At 50.2% G+C, this 16204-nt stretch overlaps 1 protein-coding gene across 5 annotated transcripts; it reads left to right on the plus strand.

Moving 5' to 3' along the window:
- Positions 1–9623: 9623 nt before the first annotated feature.
- On the plus strand, positions 9624–15895 carry TMEM54 (transmembrane protein 54; the record flags this gene model as incomplete). 5 transcript variants are annotated; one of them, XM_082863685.1, is made up of 6 exons in its annotated part: positions 9624–9654; positions 11916–12109; positions 14489–14548; positions 14707–14895; positions 15025–15159; positions 15582–15895. In XM_082863685.1, 6 exons carry the CDS (start codon positions 9639–9641, stop codon positions 15654–15656), a joined length of 669 nt encoding a protein of 222 aa, XP_082719811.1. In that variant the 3' UTR covers positions 15657–15895. The 5 variants fall into 5 exon arrangements, with proteins under 5 accessions (XP_082719811.1, XP_082719812.1, XP_082719814.1 ...); XM_082863686.1 differs by having other exon boundaries at positions 15535–15701; XM_082863688.1 differs by having other exon boundaries at positions 9639–9654; positions 14806–14895.
- Positions 15896–16204: the final 309 nt, after the last annotated feature.

Genomic DNA, 16204 nt, shown 5'->3' on the forward strand with positions numbered 1-16204 from the left:
ACCTGACATAGGTGGGATGTTTAGGGGACTTGATAAAAATTTGTCAGGGGGTTGTATGTGTTGGCTATTTTGCCAAGCCTTGATTTCAGAGTCAAAGGCATAAATTTTGCAGAAAGAATAATGAAGAATAAAAGCTAACATTTCTGAGGCACTCATCATGTGCCAGGCTCTCAGTGCTTTATGCATATTAACTCATTTAATCTTCACAATAACACAAAGAAATGGGTACCATTGTTATTCCCCATTTTACATTTGAGGAACTGAGGCGTGAACGAATTTGCCCAAGAACACAAAGCTAGACAGGGTTAGAGCTATGACTTGAATCCAGGCAACATGACCTCTGAGCTTATGTACCTACAGCTTAGCTAAGAGAGATAGCCTGTAGCCAGCAATCCAAGCTGATGCAGAGTCTGACGGTCACATGCTTTGCAAGGTTGAAAAAGCTCATCTATTCACGTCAAAGCTAAAGTGAGTGGGAATAAAGTCAGGGAGGCAGGAAGCACAACCCCTCCCAAACCCTTCCTACCTGTTCCCACTAAGAGGACAGTGACCCTATGTAAAGAGCCTTCCACTGGGATGCAGCCTAAAGGTCAGGGACAGCCAGCTGTGCCTTCCCCCCATGCCTGGTGTTCACAATTGCCTCAAGGCAGAGGTGAAGCTGGAGGCCCTGAGCTGAGGACTGGGAGGTCCTGTTGCTAAGACCCTGCATACCAAGCTCAAGGTCTAGATTTAGGGACCATAATTCATCATTCTTCTGACTTGGTTATTAATTCATGGAGTTATCCAAATGTGAATAGCCAGAAAACTTACACAGCTTTTAAGGGAGTGGTTCTGTGAGAGAAACCCCAATCCTGGCACGTGGAATCCTGTAATTGATCAACCCCAGGGGCAATGTCTTGGCCCCAAACAATACCAATCGGAAATCCTCAAAATTCTTCTAAGATGTGGCCACAGTTACAATGGTTAGATGAGATTCCCCCAACCTGGCAGAGCAGCCAGACTGGCCTCATTTTATCAAAGCAGGGAATCCTTGCTGTTCTCACTCTGAAGGATACAATACACACCACGGACCACTGGGTGATTTTTCCCCTCCTCTCCTGTTCAGAATGGGATTGCTTATTTATAATTACCTTGTGTTCCCTTCATCAATGCACCAAGGTATTAGGGGGCTGATTAACTTTGTTTATCTGTAGCAGCGTTTCCCAAAGTTTTTGGTCTCAGGATCCCTGTACACTCTGAAAAATTGAAGACTTGAAAGAGCTTTTGTTTATGTGGATTACATTATTGATATTTGCAATATTATAAACTAAAATTAAGAATTAAAAATAATTATTAAAAAATAATAAACCCATCAATATTAAAGTAAATAATAATACCCTTTTCAATGAAAAATAATTACATTTTACAAATCAAAAAAATGAGTGAAAAGAATGACATTGTTTGACATTTTTGCAAGTCTCTTTAATGTCTGACTTAATAAAAGGCAGCTAGAATTCCCATATCTGCTTCTTTATTCAAATGTTGAGATATGTTGTTTTGGCTGAAGTACATAAAGAAAATTCAGCCTCACACAGGTATATAACTGGGAAAAGGAGGAGTATGTTAAAAGGATTCTCAGATAATTGTGGATATTCCTCTTTGATACTCTACCTAAACTTGACAAGTCATAGTTTTGTAAAATTTACTTTCAATGTGGAATCTGAAACCATATCTGTCAACTTTCCATTACATTAAAATATATTGGTCTGGGGGCTTCCCTGGTGGCGCAGTGGTTGAGAGTCTGCCTGCCGATGCAGGGGACACGGGTTCGTGCCCCGGTCCGGGAAGATCCCACATGCCACGGAGTGGCTGGGCCCGTGAGCCATGGCCGCTGAGCCTGCACGTCCGGAACCTGTGCTCAGCAGTGGGAGAGGCCACAGCAGTGAGAGGCCCGCGTACCACAAAAAAAAAAAAAAAAAAAAAAATATATATATATATATATATATTGGTCTGTCTTGCACTTTGAATTCATCCTTAACCTGTGCATGATTTTGTACAGGCATGTGTTGGTCACTTGGAAAGTATTGATTGGTTCACTGAGTTATACAGATCTTCCAAATGTTGACAAATTTCATTATACAATATAAAAGTCATATATGTTAATGTCACCACTAAAAGTCTTTAATATTGGGAAGCTGCTAAGCTCACGGCAGTGGATACCAATTTTCCAAACACCTAATTTTCACTCAAAAGCTCAAATTTTATCTTTGGCAGCAAATATTGTCAATTTTTTCCCTTGAATTGATAGGCTCACTTCCTTCATTTTAGAGAAAATGCCTGCAAAAAAACCTACATTTCCATAACCACAGTATGTCTTTCAATCCTTCTTTCAAGTAGAAATGGTGCTCATGAAAAAAAGCAGCTAGTTCATCTTACAACTCAAACAATTGCACAATTGCTTTTCCTGGAGACAACCATGGTACTTAGGCAGACAGAAGAATTCTTCCCATTCTGTCAAAATATTTAAAAGAAATATACTCGTAGAGAGTTAATAAAGTTAATAATTTTTACTGTTTCAAGTCATTCTTAAATGAATCTGGTATATTTATTTTTTTTGTTGTGCGTGCACAGCAGTGACGGATACAATGACTACAAGGGTGTCCTGGAGTCCCTACTTTTCGAAGTGCTAAGGGGACAGCTGTTTGACCCACCATTGCTTTTCCACCATCAAAACTGGAAAATAACATCTTAGAATTACGATAAAAATAGTTTTGACTTCACAGACTCCCCGATAAAGTCTTGGGGATCCTCAGAGGTTTGCAGACCACACTTGGAGAACCACTACCAATGCTTTATTCATCAGTTAACAAATATGTATCATGCATCTACCATGTCCCTAACTAACACCATTCCAGGCCCTGAGTTTTGAGTAGTGAGTTTTATATGAGATACTTAAGGCCTCTCTGCTCTCATATGACCTACATTCTTGTAGACAGAGCAGAGAATTAATATATAAATGAACAAGGTTATTTCACCTAGAGAAAAGTACCTTGGAAAAATAAAACTCTGCTCTCCTTGAACATTATATAGTAATGAATGTCAATTATTTCTCAATAAAACTTAGGGGAAAAAGAAAAGAAAACTGGATAATTTAATAGAAAGAGTCTTCGGGGTAATTTACGTTCACGGTTCAATATGGTGTCCACTAACCCTGTGCCTATTTAACTTTAAATTTTAATTATGTAAATTAAATAACTCAGTTTCTCAGTCAGTCATACTAGCCACATTTTAAGTGTTCAGTAGCCACATGTGGCTAGTGGCCACCCTATTGGACCGTGCAGGTATAGAGCATTTCCATGATTACAGAAAGTTCTACTAGACAGCACTGATTTAGACAGTGAGACAGAGAAAAGATTTGAGGACAGAGTGTTGAAGGCAGAGGGACCAGCAAGAGCAAAGATCTACTTTAGTGCCTCGAAAGAAAAGCAAGAAGAGCAGGTGGCTGAAGTGCAGGGATTGAGAGGAGAGTGGTAGGATGTGGTATCAGAGAGATGAGTGGGGACCTTGGCATGTTGGACATTGTAAGCTGTGGTGAAGCCCTACATAGGCCACTAAAGGGAGGTGTTTATTTTGTTTTGTTGTTAATTTATTTTTGGCCACGCTGCATGACTTGCAGGATCTTAGTTCCCTGCCCAGGGATTGAACCCAGGCCCTTGGCAGTGAGAGCACCACCAGGGAATTCCCAGGGAGGTGTTGATATGACCTGATTTATGTTTTTGAAAGATCACTCTCTTTGCAGTGTAGAAAATAGATTTTAGGGGTAGATTAGAGGGGCCAGTTAGGAGGCTACTAGATGCAATGACTGTGGAGATGGAAAGAGGCTTTTTAAGATATATTTTGGAGATAGGACGACAGGACTTGTTGATGGAGAGAATATGGAGAATGAGAAAAAGGGAGGAATCAGAAATGCGTTTTATGCTGTTGGCTTGAGCATCTAGGTAGATGATGATGCCATTTATTGAGATGGGGAAGACTGGAGGAAGAATGAATTAAGGGGAGTGGAAGTAAGGGCTCTTCTTGGGTATATTCAGTTTAGATGGCCATTAGATGACAAGGAGGCATTTGGGTACACAAGTTTGGCACTTAGCGAGTGGTCAGAGCTGGAGATATATATTGTTGTTACTGACATTATCATTGACATGTTGATAGTATAAAAGCCAAGAGACTGGATGAAATCACTCAGAAAGAGGGTGCAGATGGAAAAAAGACGTTTGCCCAAATTCTTAGGCATGCCATCATGAAGCGTCAAGAGAGTGGAGGCTCTTAAGAAGCTGAAGAATTGAGAAGGTAATAGAGAAAGTAATCTGGAAAGATAGGAGATAGGTGTCAGGGAGTAGGGTGCTGAAACGTAAGGTCTTAGACGTAGTATAGTTACTGAAGATGACAAGATCAAGGGTTTGACCTTAGAATGGGCAGTTGAAAACTACCATGCATGGTATTAGCAGCAGGACCTCCCAGTCCTCAGCTCAGGGCCTCCAGCTTCACCTCTGCCTTGAGGCAATTGTGAACACCAGGCATGGGGGGAAGGCACAGCTGACTGTCCCTGACCTCTAGGCTGCATCCCAGTGGAAGGCTCTTTACATAGGGTCACTGTCCTCTTAGTGGGAACAGGTAGGAAGGGTTTGGGAGGGGTTGTGCTTCCTGCCTCCCTGCCTTTATTCCCACTCACTTTAGCTTTGACGTGAATAGATGAGCTTTTTCAATCTTGCAAAGCATGTGACCGTCAGACTCTGCATCAGCTTGGATTGCTGGCTACAGGCTCTCTCTCTTAGCAAAGCTGTAAATACATAAGCTCAGAGGTCATGTTGCCTGGATTCAAGTCATAGCTCTAATCCTGTCTAGCTTTGTGATCTTGGGCAAATTCTTTCGTGCCTCAGTTCCTCAAATGTAAAATGAGGAATAACAATGGTACTATTGTTATTGTGAAGATTAAATGAGTTAATATGCATAAAGCACTGAGAGCCTGGAACACGGACAAGTGTCTCAGAAAGACCCACTGTGTTGGGTCTTCATTGCTGTGTGTGGGCTTTCTCTAGTTGCGGCCAGTGGGGGCTACTATTCATTGCAGAGCGTGGGCTTCTCATTGTAGCGGCTTCCCCTTGCGGAGCAGAGGCTCTAGGCGTGCGGGCTTCAGTAGTTGTGGTGCACGGGCTCAGTAGTTGTGGCTCGCAGGCTCTAGAGTGCAGGCTCAGTAGTTGTGGTGCCAGGGCTTAGTTGCTCCGTGGCATGTGGGATCTTCCCGGACAGGGGATCGAACCCATGTCCCCTGCATTGGCAGGTGGATTCTTAACCACCGTACCACCAGGGAAGTCCCTGTTTCTTTTTCAAGATTGTTTTGGCTTATTCTGAGTCTTTTGCACTTCCATATGAATTTTATGATCAGCTTGTCAATTTCTGCCAAAAAAAAAAAAAGGCAGCTTGGATTTTGGGGAGAATTGCCATCCTAACAATATTAAGGCTTACAATCCATGAACACAGGATGTCTTTCCATTTAGTTATGTCTTCTTCAATTTCTTTTATGTTACTGATTTTAAGCAGAAGAGTGATGTGATCTGATTTATACTTTAGGAAGATTACTCAGTAGTATGAAAAACCAATTGGGGGAAAGAGATGCTGCATGAACAAGGACAATAGTCGCAGAGACAAAGAGGAAGCACTAGTTACAGGAATATCTGATGTAAATCGGCAGGACTTGACGATTGACTTTATGTAGAAAGAGAGGAAAGAGAAAAGAATGACTCCCAGGTTTTTGGCTTGGGTACCTCATGATGCCAACCCACTGAGATAGAAAATACACAAGAAGCAGTAGGGGGTAAAAGTTGGTACATGTTGAGCTTGAGGTGACTGGACACCCAGGTGGAGAGGTAAGATCATTGGATATTTAAGTCTGATCCTCAGGGGAGCTGTCTAGTCTGAGAGAATCATCATATGAAAGGGGGGCCATGAGACTACATGAATTAACCAATGGGACCCATAAAGGCAGCAGCAAGGATACAGAGGAATACCAATATTTAAAGGTTGAGCTGTTGACAAAAAGTCTACAATGGAGACTGAGAAGGAACAGCCAGAGGCAGGAGGAAAACCGGGAAGGAGGTGTGTTACGGGAGTACGGAGAGAGTGGCTGATAATAATAAGTCAGGAACTGAAATGCTTCATTGGATTCAGTGTGGTCAGAAGTCACTGGTGACCTAGAAGAGGGCTCTTCCAGCGGAGGGCTGAACCGCACTGCTGTGGAGTGTGGAGGGGGTTGGTAGTTGAGAAGATGGAAACAGCATGTAAAGATAATTCATTTCAGAAGTTTGGAGGGGAAGGGAAAGGAAGTACAAAAGCAGTAAGTAGAAATGTAAAGGGAGCCAAGGGAAGGTGTGTTTTTTTAGGATAGAAGAGACTTGGGTATGTTTATAGGCTGACGGGAAAGACTTGGCAGAAAGGAAGAGGGTGAGGAATGAAGTGTGGTCCATGTGGAGCTGTAGGAGTGACTGGGAGAGAGAGCAAGGTGAGTGGATTTAGAACAGTGCTTTCCAAATTTTAACATGCATACTAATCACATACCTCAAATCTCCCCTCTTCTTTCCATCTTCATAGCCACCATCCTGGTCCACGTCCCCTACATTTCTCATTTCTCACCTGGACAAGTGAGCTGGCCTTCAGATGCTCAACCTTGTGATGTAGGCTTGGTGGTAAAGAAGCCAGGAGGGGGTTAACTGAACAGAAGAAAGGAGAATGGGCTGGCGGCCTCTGGGAAGTCAGAGGATGAGGCCATGGGAGTCAAAAGACCAGCATGGTGCAAGAGAGGTCTTTGTGGGATGCTCAAGGGTGGGATTTCAGAGTGGACCGTTCAAGGCATGAACCTGGACAGGATGGCTGGGGTCATGAAGAAGGTCACTGAGGAGGTCAAGGAAGAGTATTGGAGGGTCCTTCACATGGATGAGCAGGACAATTTGGAATGACTGCCTCACCAAAATCTAGAAACCCAAGTCCTTGATAGATGGAAGGGGATGGCAGAGAGGGCAACAGATCAAGGTGATGAGAAGGGGTGGCAGCGTAAAGCCGGGAGTCAAGAGTCTCAGAGGAGAAAATTACATACGCACATAGGAAAAAACCCTCCAAAATGTGAATGCTGATTATCCGTGGGGATAGGGAGGATTATGAGTAGTTCTGATTTCTTCTCTATACTTAAGAAAGAAAGAAATGTAAAAGATAGAAAATATACAAAGAATAACAAACTCCCCGTTCACACCATGTAGAATTTGTCATTGTCAATATGCCTAAGTCCCCTTCAACCACCTCCTCCTCTCAGCATGATCACTTGGCCTTTCGTTTTATGTATGTGTATGGAAAGACACAAAATTGAATATGGTAGGGTCCGTGTGTGATTGTTCTACTTAGAGGGAGGAAGTATTCCAATAGTCAGGGAGGAAAAAGCCTTTCTCAGGTGAAGAGGACCTGCACAAGGACTGGAAGCCTGAACCTCCTTCCCAGCTGAGCAGCCCAGCGGGGAGGCCATGCCCTGGGAAGACCCAGAGTCCAATTTAAGTGTACTGGACCACACCTGGTTGTTAAGTGTTCCAGGAAGAGAGAATTTCTATTTGTATTTCTCTGGCTAGGTTTCAGCCAACTCTCACATCTCTCAAGTCTTTTTATGGCTCAGAAATCTGGGAAGGCGATCACTATCTCCATTTGACAGATGGGGAAACTGAGGTCTGGGGAAGGGCTGTGAGCTGCCAGGGTGTCACAGTGAGTTGGTAGAGCACAAGGAGCTAGTGCTGTAGCCTGGGGTTCTTTCCAGAACCCCAGAACCCTAGCCAGTGTGCAGAAGGGTGAGGTGCGGCAAGGGACACTGGACAACTCAGAAGAATGGACTTTGGTCACTTGGCAATAAGCAAAGAGAAATGGCAATAACTTCAGGGCGCTTAGGCTGGGCCATGGCCGGGAAACTGTGTCAGAAGAGAAACAGGTGGGCCATTCCCTCCTCAGAGGCCCCAGAGAGTAGGCCCACTCCCTGAAGACTATGGCTCCCCTGTCGCCCACCACGCTCAGGAGCAGCCTTCACAGTTAAACAGATCTGGATTCAAGTCTCAGCTCTACCAATGATACATGCTGTGTGCTCTTTAAAAAGCTCCTTTACCTTTCTGGGCCTCCATTTTCTCATCTGTAAAATGGGGTAATAATCTTTAACTCTCAGTATTGTTCTAAAGATAGAAAGAGAGAACCCTCATTTATTCATCTGAAAGCAAAGACATTTAAAAGGTCTGGGTCCCCAGCCTAATTCCAGACTGCCCTAGTTGGGGTCAGTGTCAAGGGGACAGCCTGACACTGATAAAGAAGCCACGTGCATGCACATGCATGAGATTTGACATTGGCTTTGCAGTGACCACACGTGCTCTCCAGGGCAGCCCTTGGGAGGTGGACTTGGTCATCAGTAAGTTGTGTGCCCCACACACAAGGCACACGCATTCAGTGGACAGCTGGTGTTAGATGCATCAAGCCAGCCCCTACCCTCAAGGCCACTGACCAGTGGGGTAGGGGGTGCAGACTGTGAATTGATGCTGCCCAGATACCACGGAAGTGCCTCCCAGAGTCCTGCCTGAGGGCCAAGAGCCCAGGCTGGCAGCCACAGCACGGCCACATTAGAGAAAGGGCACTGAGACCCGTACTCCACCCCTTCCGCTGGACACTCTTGTGTGAGTCCATTTCTACATGTTGAGGATGAAACAAAGGGTCATTCTGGCACATTAAAGGGGCACAGTAACCAATAGCCAGGAATAGTAAAGCTCTTGTTACATGTTCCTGCTAAGTCTGCACTTTGCAAAGATACTCTAGAGGGTTTTCAAAGCATTTTCTTACCTCATTTTTGTATCTCACCATGACTTTAGGGGACAGGAATTATTATCCCTGATTTTCTGAGAAGGGAACAGAGACACCCCCCCCATCCCCACCCCCACAAGTAAAGCACCTTGCTCAGCCTGCGGCCGAAGACCCTCAGGCCACGGCAGGGAGGAAACCTGAGGTCACGGCGCAGGTCAAGGACAGAGCCTGGCTCCCTAGGTAGTGCTCTTTCACCACCTACTGTTGCACTTCCCCATTCTCTAGAAAGAAGTGGATTCCCAGCTCTCACCCCGGGGCTTTCCTGTCCAGCTGCCCACCAGGTCGTGACAACCACGCATCAGGCCCCCCGTCTCACTCCCTAGCCCGGAAGATCGCAGCTCCTCTAGGCTTCAGTTTCTATCTGTAAAATGGGCATCACTGGAGCGGGGTGGGCTGCGGGGGGTTGCTGGCCGGGTGCCGGCCGGCATCGAGGCGGGTGGGTGAGGCCAGCGCTGTGACTCAGCCGGGCGGGCCAGGAAGGGCTGCCCAGCCGGTCGGACCGGCCCGGGATGCAAACGAGCCGCCGGGGCCCTCACGGGGCCGGGCCGCCCAGGGGGTGACGGGAAGGGAGGCCGGCCGGGCGCTCCGGGCTCGAGGCGGGAAGTGGGCGCGGCGCGGGCTCTGCTGGGCGCTCGGCGGCTGCGGACCAGTATGGGAGTGGGGCCGACCGGCCGCCCGCAGCGTCTGGAGCCCCGCTGAAGCCGCCGCGGAGACCCCGCCCGGGAGCCGAGATGTGTCTGCGCCTGGGTGAGCCGCGGGGGGACGGCCCGGGAGGCCCGAACCCGCCCCAGATCCTCTGGCAGGGGCGGAGCACTGTCGTGGGCGCCCGGAACCCCGAGGTCCAGGCCGCCTTCACTTTCTGCTCTGGGCCTCAGTTTCCTCAGCACTGAGCTGGCGAGAGGAGGGCTTCTGGTATCTTCCGATGTGGGGTAGCACCACGGCCTCTCGCCCGCCCCCACTGCCCCCCACTCTCCTTTCTTGCGGAGGAGGGACCCCCAGGTGGGAGGAGAGCAGCCAACCTCCACATCCTGCAGAAGGGAGAGCACAGGGAGGGCATTGCGAACCAGAGGCTGCCTGCTCTCGGCTTCCTCAGCCTCCCAAAGGGCTCCGGCTCCCATACCCTCCACTCCCCCAAACCGAGCCAGGTGAGAAGGGCCACTGGCAAACATGATCCAGACAGAGGAGTGGGACTGATGTGCCCCTTCCTCTCACTCCCTGGACACAATGATGCTGCTCTTGGGCATCAGACAGACCTGGGGAGTCCCTACCCTCTAGCCAAGAGAACTTGTGAGCCTCGGTTTCCTCATCTGTAAAGTGGCGAGGGAGCACCACGGCCTAGAACCATCCTGAGCCAGGGACTGCCCTGAGACTCTGTCCAGTGCTCCAGGCACAGCCCCACGCTGCCACTGTACCTCCAGTTTGACCAAAGTCTTGGTCCTGGGAGGCTGTTGTTCATGAGCCCAGCCCTGAGCCGAGTGGTGTCTGGGTGGCCAGGTAGGTGGGTGGATGGGGTGAAGTGGGTCAGGCCCGTGGGACAAAGCTGCCATGCCCCTTCCTGTTTGGCCAGCTGTTAATCTTCATGATGCCATCCAGTCCCACGGTGCCTGTCCAGCCCATCGTCTGCCCTCTGCTTCTCCTCCATCTGGTACAGCTCCAGAGGCTCCTGAAGGCTCCGAGGATCTCAGAGACCGGCTAGACCAACCCCTTCCCATTTTACATATGGGGAAGCCGGGGCCCAAAAAGGAGAGAGGCTGGTGCAAAGTCGCACAGAGGGTCTGTGTGACTGAGTAGCCCCAGCCCTCTCTGCTCCCGGGGGCTTCCTCTGGGCGCAGCGCCCCCAGGGACATCCAGTCTAGGGATTCCTTCCTTTCTCTCTCTCTTTCTCTCTGGCTGCAAAACTCCCATATATGAAATATGACCCAATCCTTGCTGCCACAGATGGGGACACTGAGGTCTAGGAAAGGACTCACAGGTCCCACAAGGAGCAGCTAAAGGAAGAAGGGGTGGCTGTTTAGTTCTAGGCGCCAGGCCAGTCTTCCAGTCTCACAGAGCTGGATAGAGTGAGGGGGCTGGTGGGCCTAAGGGGCCAGCATGGTGCAGAGCCAGGACCCAAAGGGGACATTCCAAAGAGCAGATCTGAAACAGCCGGAAGGAGGGCTCCTGATCCTGGGGGTGTGCAGATAGGGGCCGAGTAGCCACTTGGACACTCGGAGAGGATTTGCGTATGAGTCCCTGATGTTCTTTTGACCTCAGCCTCCCGCACCTTGCCGTGGCCCTGCCTAGTGGCCCTGCACCAAGAGCTCACTTTTCCCAGCACCCCCCGGGTATGCCCCACTTTCCCATCCATGTCTTCATGGGACCCTCCTTCCCCACTGGGAAACAAGGGTTATTCTTCCCATTTTACAGATGGGGAAATGAAGACTCAGAAGTTTGAGTATTTTGCTGGAGTCAGTTCAGCAATTGTGAGTTGAGTATCTACTGTGTGCCAGGCCCTTTACACCAAACTGAATCCTAAATAGAACCTGATCCCTGCCCAGTGAACTAGGGGCTCCTTGGGGCCTGGGCAGTGCCCATCAAGCTCTCTGTGGTACCTCAGGGCCTGGCATGGAGCAGGCACTCAGTGAACATTGATGTAACAAATGTATGGATGAAAAAAATCAGTGGATGCAAAGCTTAGTGGAAGGATCATGGGTCTAGAGCTAGAGACCTGGGTTCAAATCCTAACTGTGCCATGCATGACCTTGAACACTAACAAGGACTACTACCCTTTATTAAGTACCACCTGTATGCTTTTCCAACCTTAGAGATCCAAGGACTCTCATGAAAGCACTGTGAACCCCTTTTCCTGATGAGGAAACTGAGGCACAGAGAAGGCAAGTTACTGGCCTTGAGTTATCCAGAAATAGATTTAGAACCCAATGTCCATCACTCCTGCAGGGGCCTCAGTTTTCTCCTCTGCCCAGCAGGATAAGCCCTACCCATGGCCCTGACATGGCTGTCCCTCACAGGTGGCCTGAGTGTGGGTGACTTCCGGAAGGTGCTGATGAAGACGGGGCTGGTGCTGGTGGTGCTGGGCCACGTGAGCTTCATCGCAGCCGCTCTCCTCCACGGCACGGTGCTGCGCTATGTGGCAGCCCCCAACGATGCTGTGGCTCTGCAGTACTCTGTGGTCAACATCCTCTCTGTCACTTCTGCCATCGTGGTATGGCCAGGCTGGGAGGGTGGCTGGCAACAGGGGGCTGGAAGGGGCTGGAAGGGTCTTCGATGAGTCCCCACCCACAGCCTGGGGTGGGCAGGCAGAGAGCCCCAAGTACTAACCCCTGTTCCGCCACTTACCAACGGCACCAGTCACCCAACCTCCCTTTGCCTCAGCTTCCTCATCTATAAAATGGGGACGGTAACAGTGTCCATCTGAGAAGATCCTGATGAGTACTGAATGAGATCATCCACATAAAGTGCTAAGCACAGTGCCTAGCACATGGTTAACTCACTATTGTGAGCTTGGATTATCATTACAATAGGGAAATAGTCAAGGCACTGTTGGCCAGAAGGAAGGAGCATCAGCTCAGCTTGGGAGGGTTCACAGAGGTGGAGGCCCCAGAGGTGGGTATTGATGGATGAATAGGAGTTCAAAGATAGGCTGCAATTACCATAACCTGGGTATGAAGCCTGCTGGGGCCAGCTGGTAGGAGAGGAAGCTGGGATGGCTTTCAAGTACGGAGAATGGCAAATGCAAAGGTGTGGAGGTGGGAATGGATAAGGTCTGCTCTGGAGACACTGAAAAAACCAATTTGGGGGCTTCCCTGGTGGCGCAGTGTTGAGAGTTCACCTGCCGATGCAGGGGACACGGGTTCGTGCCCCGGTCTGGGAAGATCCCACATGCCGCGGAGCGGCTGGGCCCATGAGCCATGGCCGCTGAGCCTGCGCGTCCGGAGCCTGTGCTCTGCAGTGGGAGAGGCCACAACAGTGAGAGGCCCACGTACCACACACACACACACAAAAAACAATTTGGCAGGAGTTTAGCATTAGGCCCGGACTATAAGTGCTCAATAAATGGTAGACATGGTTATGGCTGGATGTCAGTACCTGTTTGATGAATACATGAATGAAGGGGCCTGGTATTCTCAAGTTCGTAAAGTCCTTTCCCAACTGTCAGAAGAGGTGGCTACAGCCTTTGGGGAACATCTGCACATCAGTGTCTGAGTTCCATCCCTGCCACCGCCTGGCTGAGGGATTTCTTTCTCTCTCTAAGCCTGTTCCCTCCCCTGCAAAATGAAGCTCAGACAGCCTGCTGGCCCTAAAGCAAGGATCATGGGCCCCGGCAAGTAGGAGAGCCTCAGTCAGTGGGACAGAGCTAGGCTGTACAGATATGTGCAGTGTCCCTTGGGGTTACTATTATTGTTGTTTATTCTTCTCACCAACCTTGTGAGGAAGGCAGGCAAGGCAGTGAGCTCGGGGTTAGGAGGTCCACCACGGATGGGCTCTGGGCTGGACCACTTCAGCTGTGCTCTTATTTCCTCAGTTAATCCCCACAGCTCCCTGCAACACGGGACCATGATTTTCCCCACTTTACAGAGGGGGAAACTGACTCAGGGATTCACCCAACCTCTTGCTGATACAAAGAAGCCAACCTGGATGTGAAACAATCTGTGGCTGACACCAAAGCCAGTGTCCTTTCCCTGAGCTCATTCCTGCTGAGCGGGCTTAGCCCAGAGAGTTTGAGGCACTTAACTAGTGGCTGCACAGTGAATTACAGACATTGCTGGGCCCCCTATCATCTCACCTGCCTCCCGCGGGTCCAGCCCGTGCCTGGTAAAGTGAGGGAACTGAAGGAGGGAGCCCACCTGAGTGGAACCCAGAAGATCCAGAGGGCAGCTGGTGGGCTTAACAGTGAGGTGGGCCCGCCTCTTGGGGCTGGGGGTGGTTAGGGGGGCCTGCAGGAGGGAGAACCCATGCAGGTAAAGAGGAACAGGAAAGGCCTTCTTGAGAAGGTGCTGTGTAGGCGGCATCAAGCCCAGGCTCTGTGTGGGTGTCCGTATCCAGGGCGATGAGGAAAGAGCCTGGCCCAGGGTGGAGTTGAGAAACTGATGGGACAGGGGCCAGGTCACTGAGAGCCTGCGATAGTTAAAAATACTCCTAGGGATTTTGAATTCTACCCCATAAAGTATCCTGGTTTATTTTAAAGTAACAATTTTGTTTTTAGTTCCTTGCCAGTTGAGTTACTGAGTTTCTTCCAAAATCTTTTCCACTCCAGGGAAACATGTCATATATATCCTGTGACATGGCTCTGTGGCCCTGGGATACACAGGTCCCTGCTTGAGAAATGCAGCTGTAGGCAGTGGGGAGTCATGGAAGGTTGTAGGCAGGGAGTGACTGTGTTTTAGAAACGTCACTTCAGGGCTGGACCATGAAGAGGCAGTGTCCCCATGCAGACGGAGGTAATGAAACCAAAGCTAAGCAGGGGGTGTGGGTTTGGAGGGCTAGAGTCGGTGTTGGTGGAATCTTTGCTGGAGAGTGGCCCTGACCCCCTGCCCACTCTCCTCCAGTAGGGGGTCAGAGCTGACTTGAGCCTCCTCCACAGGTCATCACCTCAGGCATTGCAGTCATCGTGTTATCACGCTACCTCCCCAGCATCCCTCTGGTATGTGGTACCTCCTGGGATGGGGCTGTGGGGATAGGGGCAGCAGCCACCCCCAAAGGCCTGGCCTGCTTGGAGGGGGTGAGGCTGACCCCATGGGGGCCAGAGCTGCCCATGGGGCCGAGCCTGATGTCCACTGACCAGTGGCCTCCTCCATCCAGCGCTGGACGGTGTTTAGCTCGAGTGTGGCCTGTGCTCTTCTCTCTCTGACCTGTGCTCTCGGCCTCTTGGCCTCGATTGCTGTGACCTTTGCCACCCAGGGCCAGGCACTGCTGGCCACCTGTACTTTTGGGGACCCCGAACTATTGGCACTGGCGCCCGACTGTCCCTTCGACCCCACTCGCATTTACGTAAGTGCTTAGGCCTGGGATGGGGTGGGAGGGCAGCGAGGTGCTCATCAGAGGTGGGAAGGGTTCTTGGAGTCCTGCCCTCCACTCCCCAACCCCAGGCAGCCATCACTGCCCCCTGTCCCCCTACAGAGCTCCAGCCTGTGTCTCTGGGGCATCTCGTTACTGTTCTGCATGGCAGAGAGTGTGTTTGCTGTCCGCAGCGCCCAGATCACCCACCAGTTGCTGGAACTGAGGCCCTGGCTGGGGAAGAGCAGCCATCACATGGTAAGGCCTGCCATCCCCCAAGCCCTGACTCTTCATACTTCCTGGGAGCCCCTGCTGGGGAGCTCAGGCTGATCTGTCCCCACCCCTCTGTAAAGGGCCCCCACCTTGAAACCTGGGGCAATAGTGTTCTCCCCAGGACCAAAAGGAGAGACTTGGAGGCTCAGAGAACTCAGATCTCCCAGCTAAGTCATACAGCTGACACTTGGCTCTCCCAAGGCCCAGGATGAGTCTTGGGGAGGGGGAGAGGTATCTGGGCTGGAATTGGGGGCACTCCAAGGGTATGGCCTGACTCTTGCTTAGTGGAGAGTAATGATGTCCCTTCACCCAAAGATCACCCCAGCCCCCGACTCCTCCCACTTTCTGGATGTCCTGGAGGAGAAGACCCAGACCCAGTGGGCTGGCAGCCTCTGACATCTCCACAGATGCCGGAGAGCCCAGAGCCTGTGGAGGACCACGACCTGCAGAGCTGCACTAGCTCTGGGCTGATGACGCTTTGACAGCTGTTGCCTCACCCAAGCCCCGTGGCCACTGGGGCCCTCCAGCCAAGTCTGCACTGTGATCAGGCCAGGATTTCTGGAGCCAGCCAAGAGGGCTCAATGCCACTCCAGGACCCGGGTGGGTGTTTCACCCATCTCCTCCAGCCACCCAGCCCACTGCACTGAAACGAGACTTTATTCTGAAGATATTAAAAAGAACAGAGATGCTCCACGTGGATGCATGCAGCGGGGGAGGGGACTCGGCCGGGGGCCTGTGCTGCTCTCCCACACAGGACACTGTGGGTGGCGCTCTAGGTGTGTCTGCCCATCTGTCTGTGGGCCTGTGTGTGTATCTGAGAGAGACAAGACACACAGAGGGGTCCGTGGGTCTGTGTTCATCAAAATGCTGAAACGCAGGCGGGGGTTCATGGGACTCACAGCTGGGGGGCTGGAAGCAGGAGGTTTTCCTTTTGCATCATGGCCTCCGGGCCAACAAGGGCAGGAACAGGCAAGGTTGAGGCCCTCCTGCAGGGAAGGATGGCTCAAGGAAGGTTTCTCCTCAAGCCCCC

Source organism: Leucopleurus acutus, assembly GCF_964270905.1.
Source record: "Leucopleurus acutus genome assembly, chromosome: 2".
In the NCBI taxonomy this organism is placed as follows: domain Eukaryota; kingdom Metazoa; phylum Chordata; class Mammalia; order Artiodactyla; family Delphinidae; genus Leucopleurus; species Leucopleurus acutus.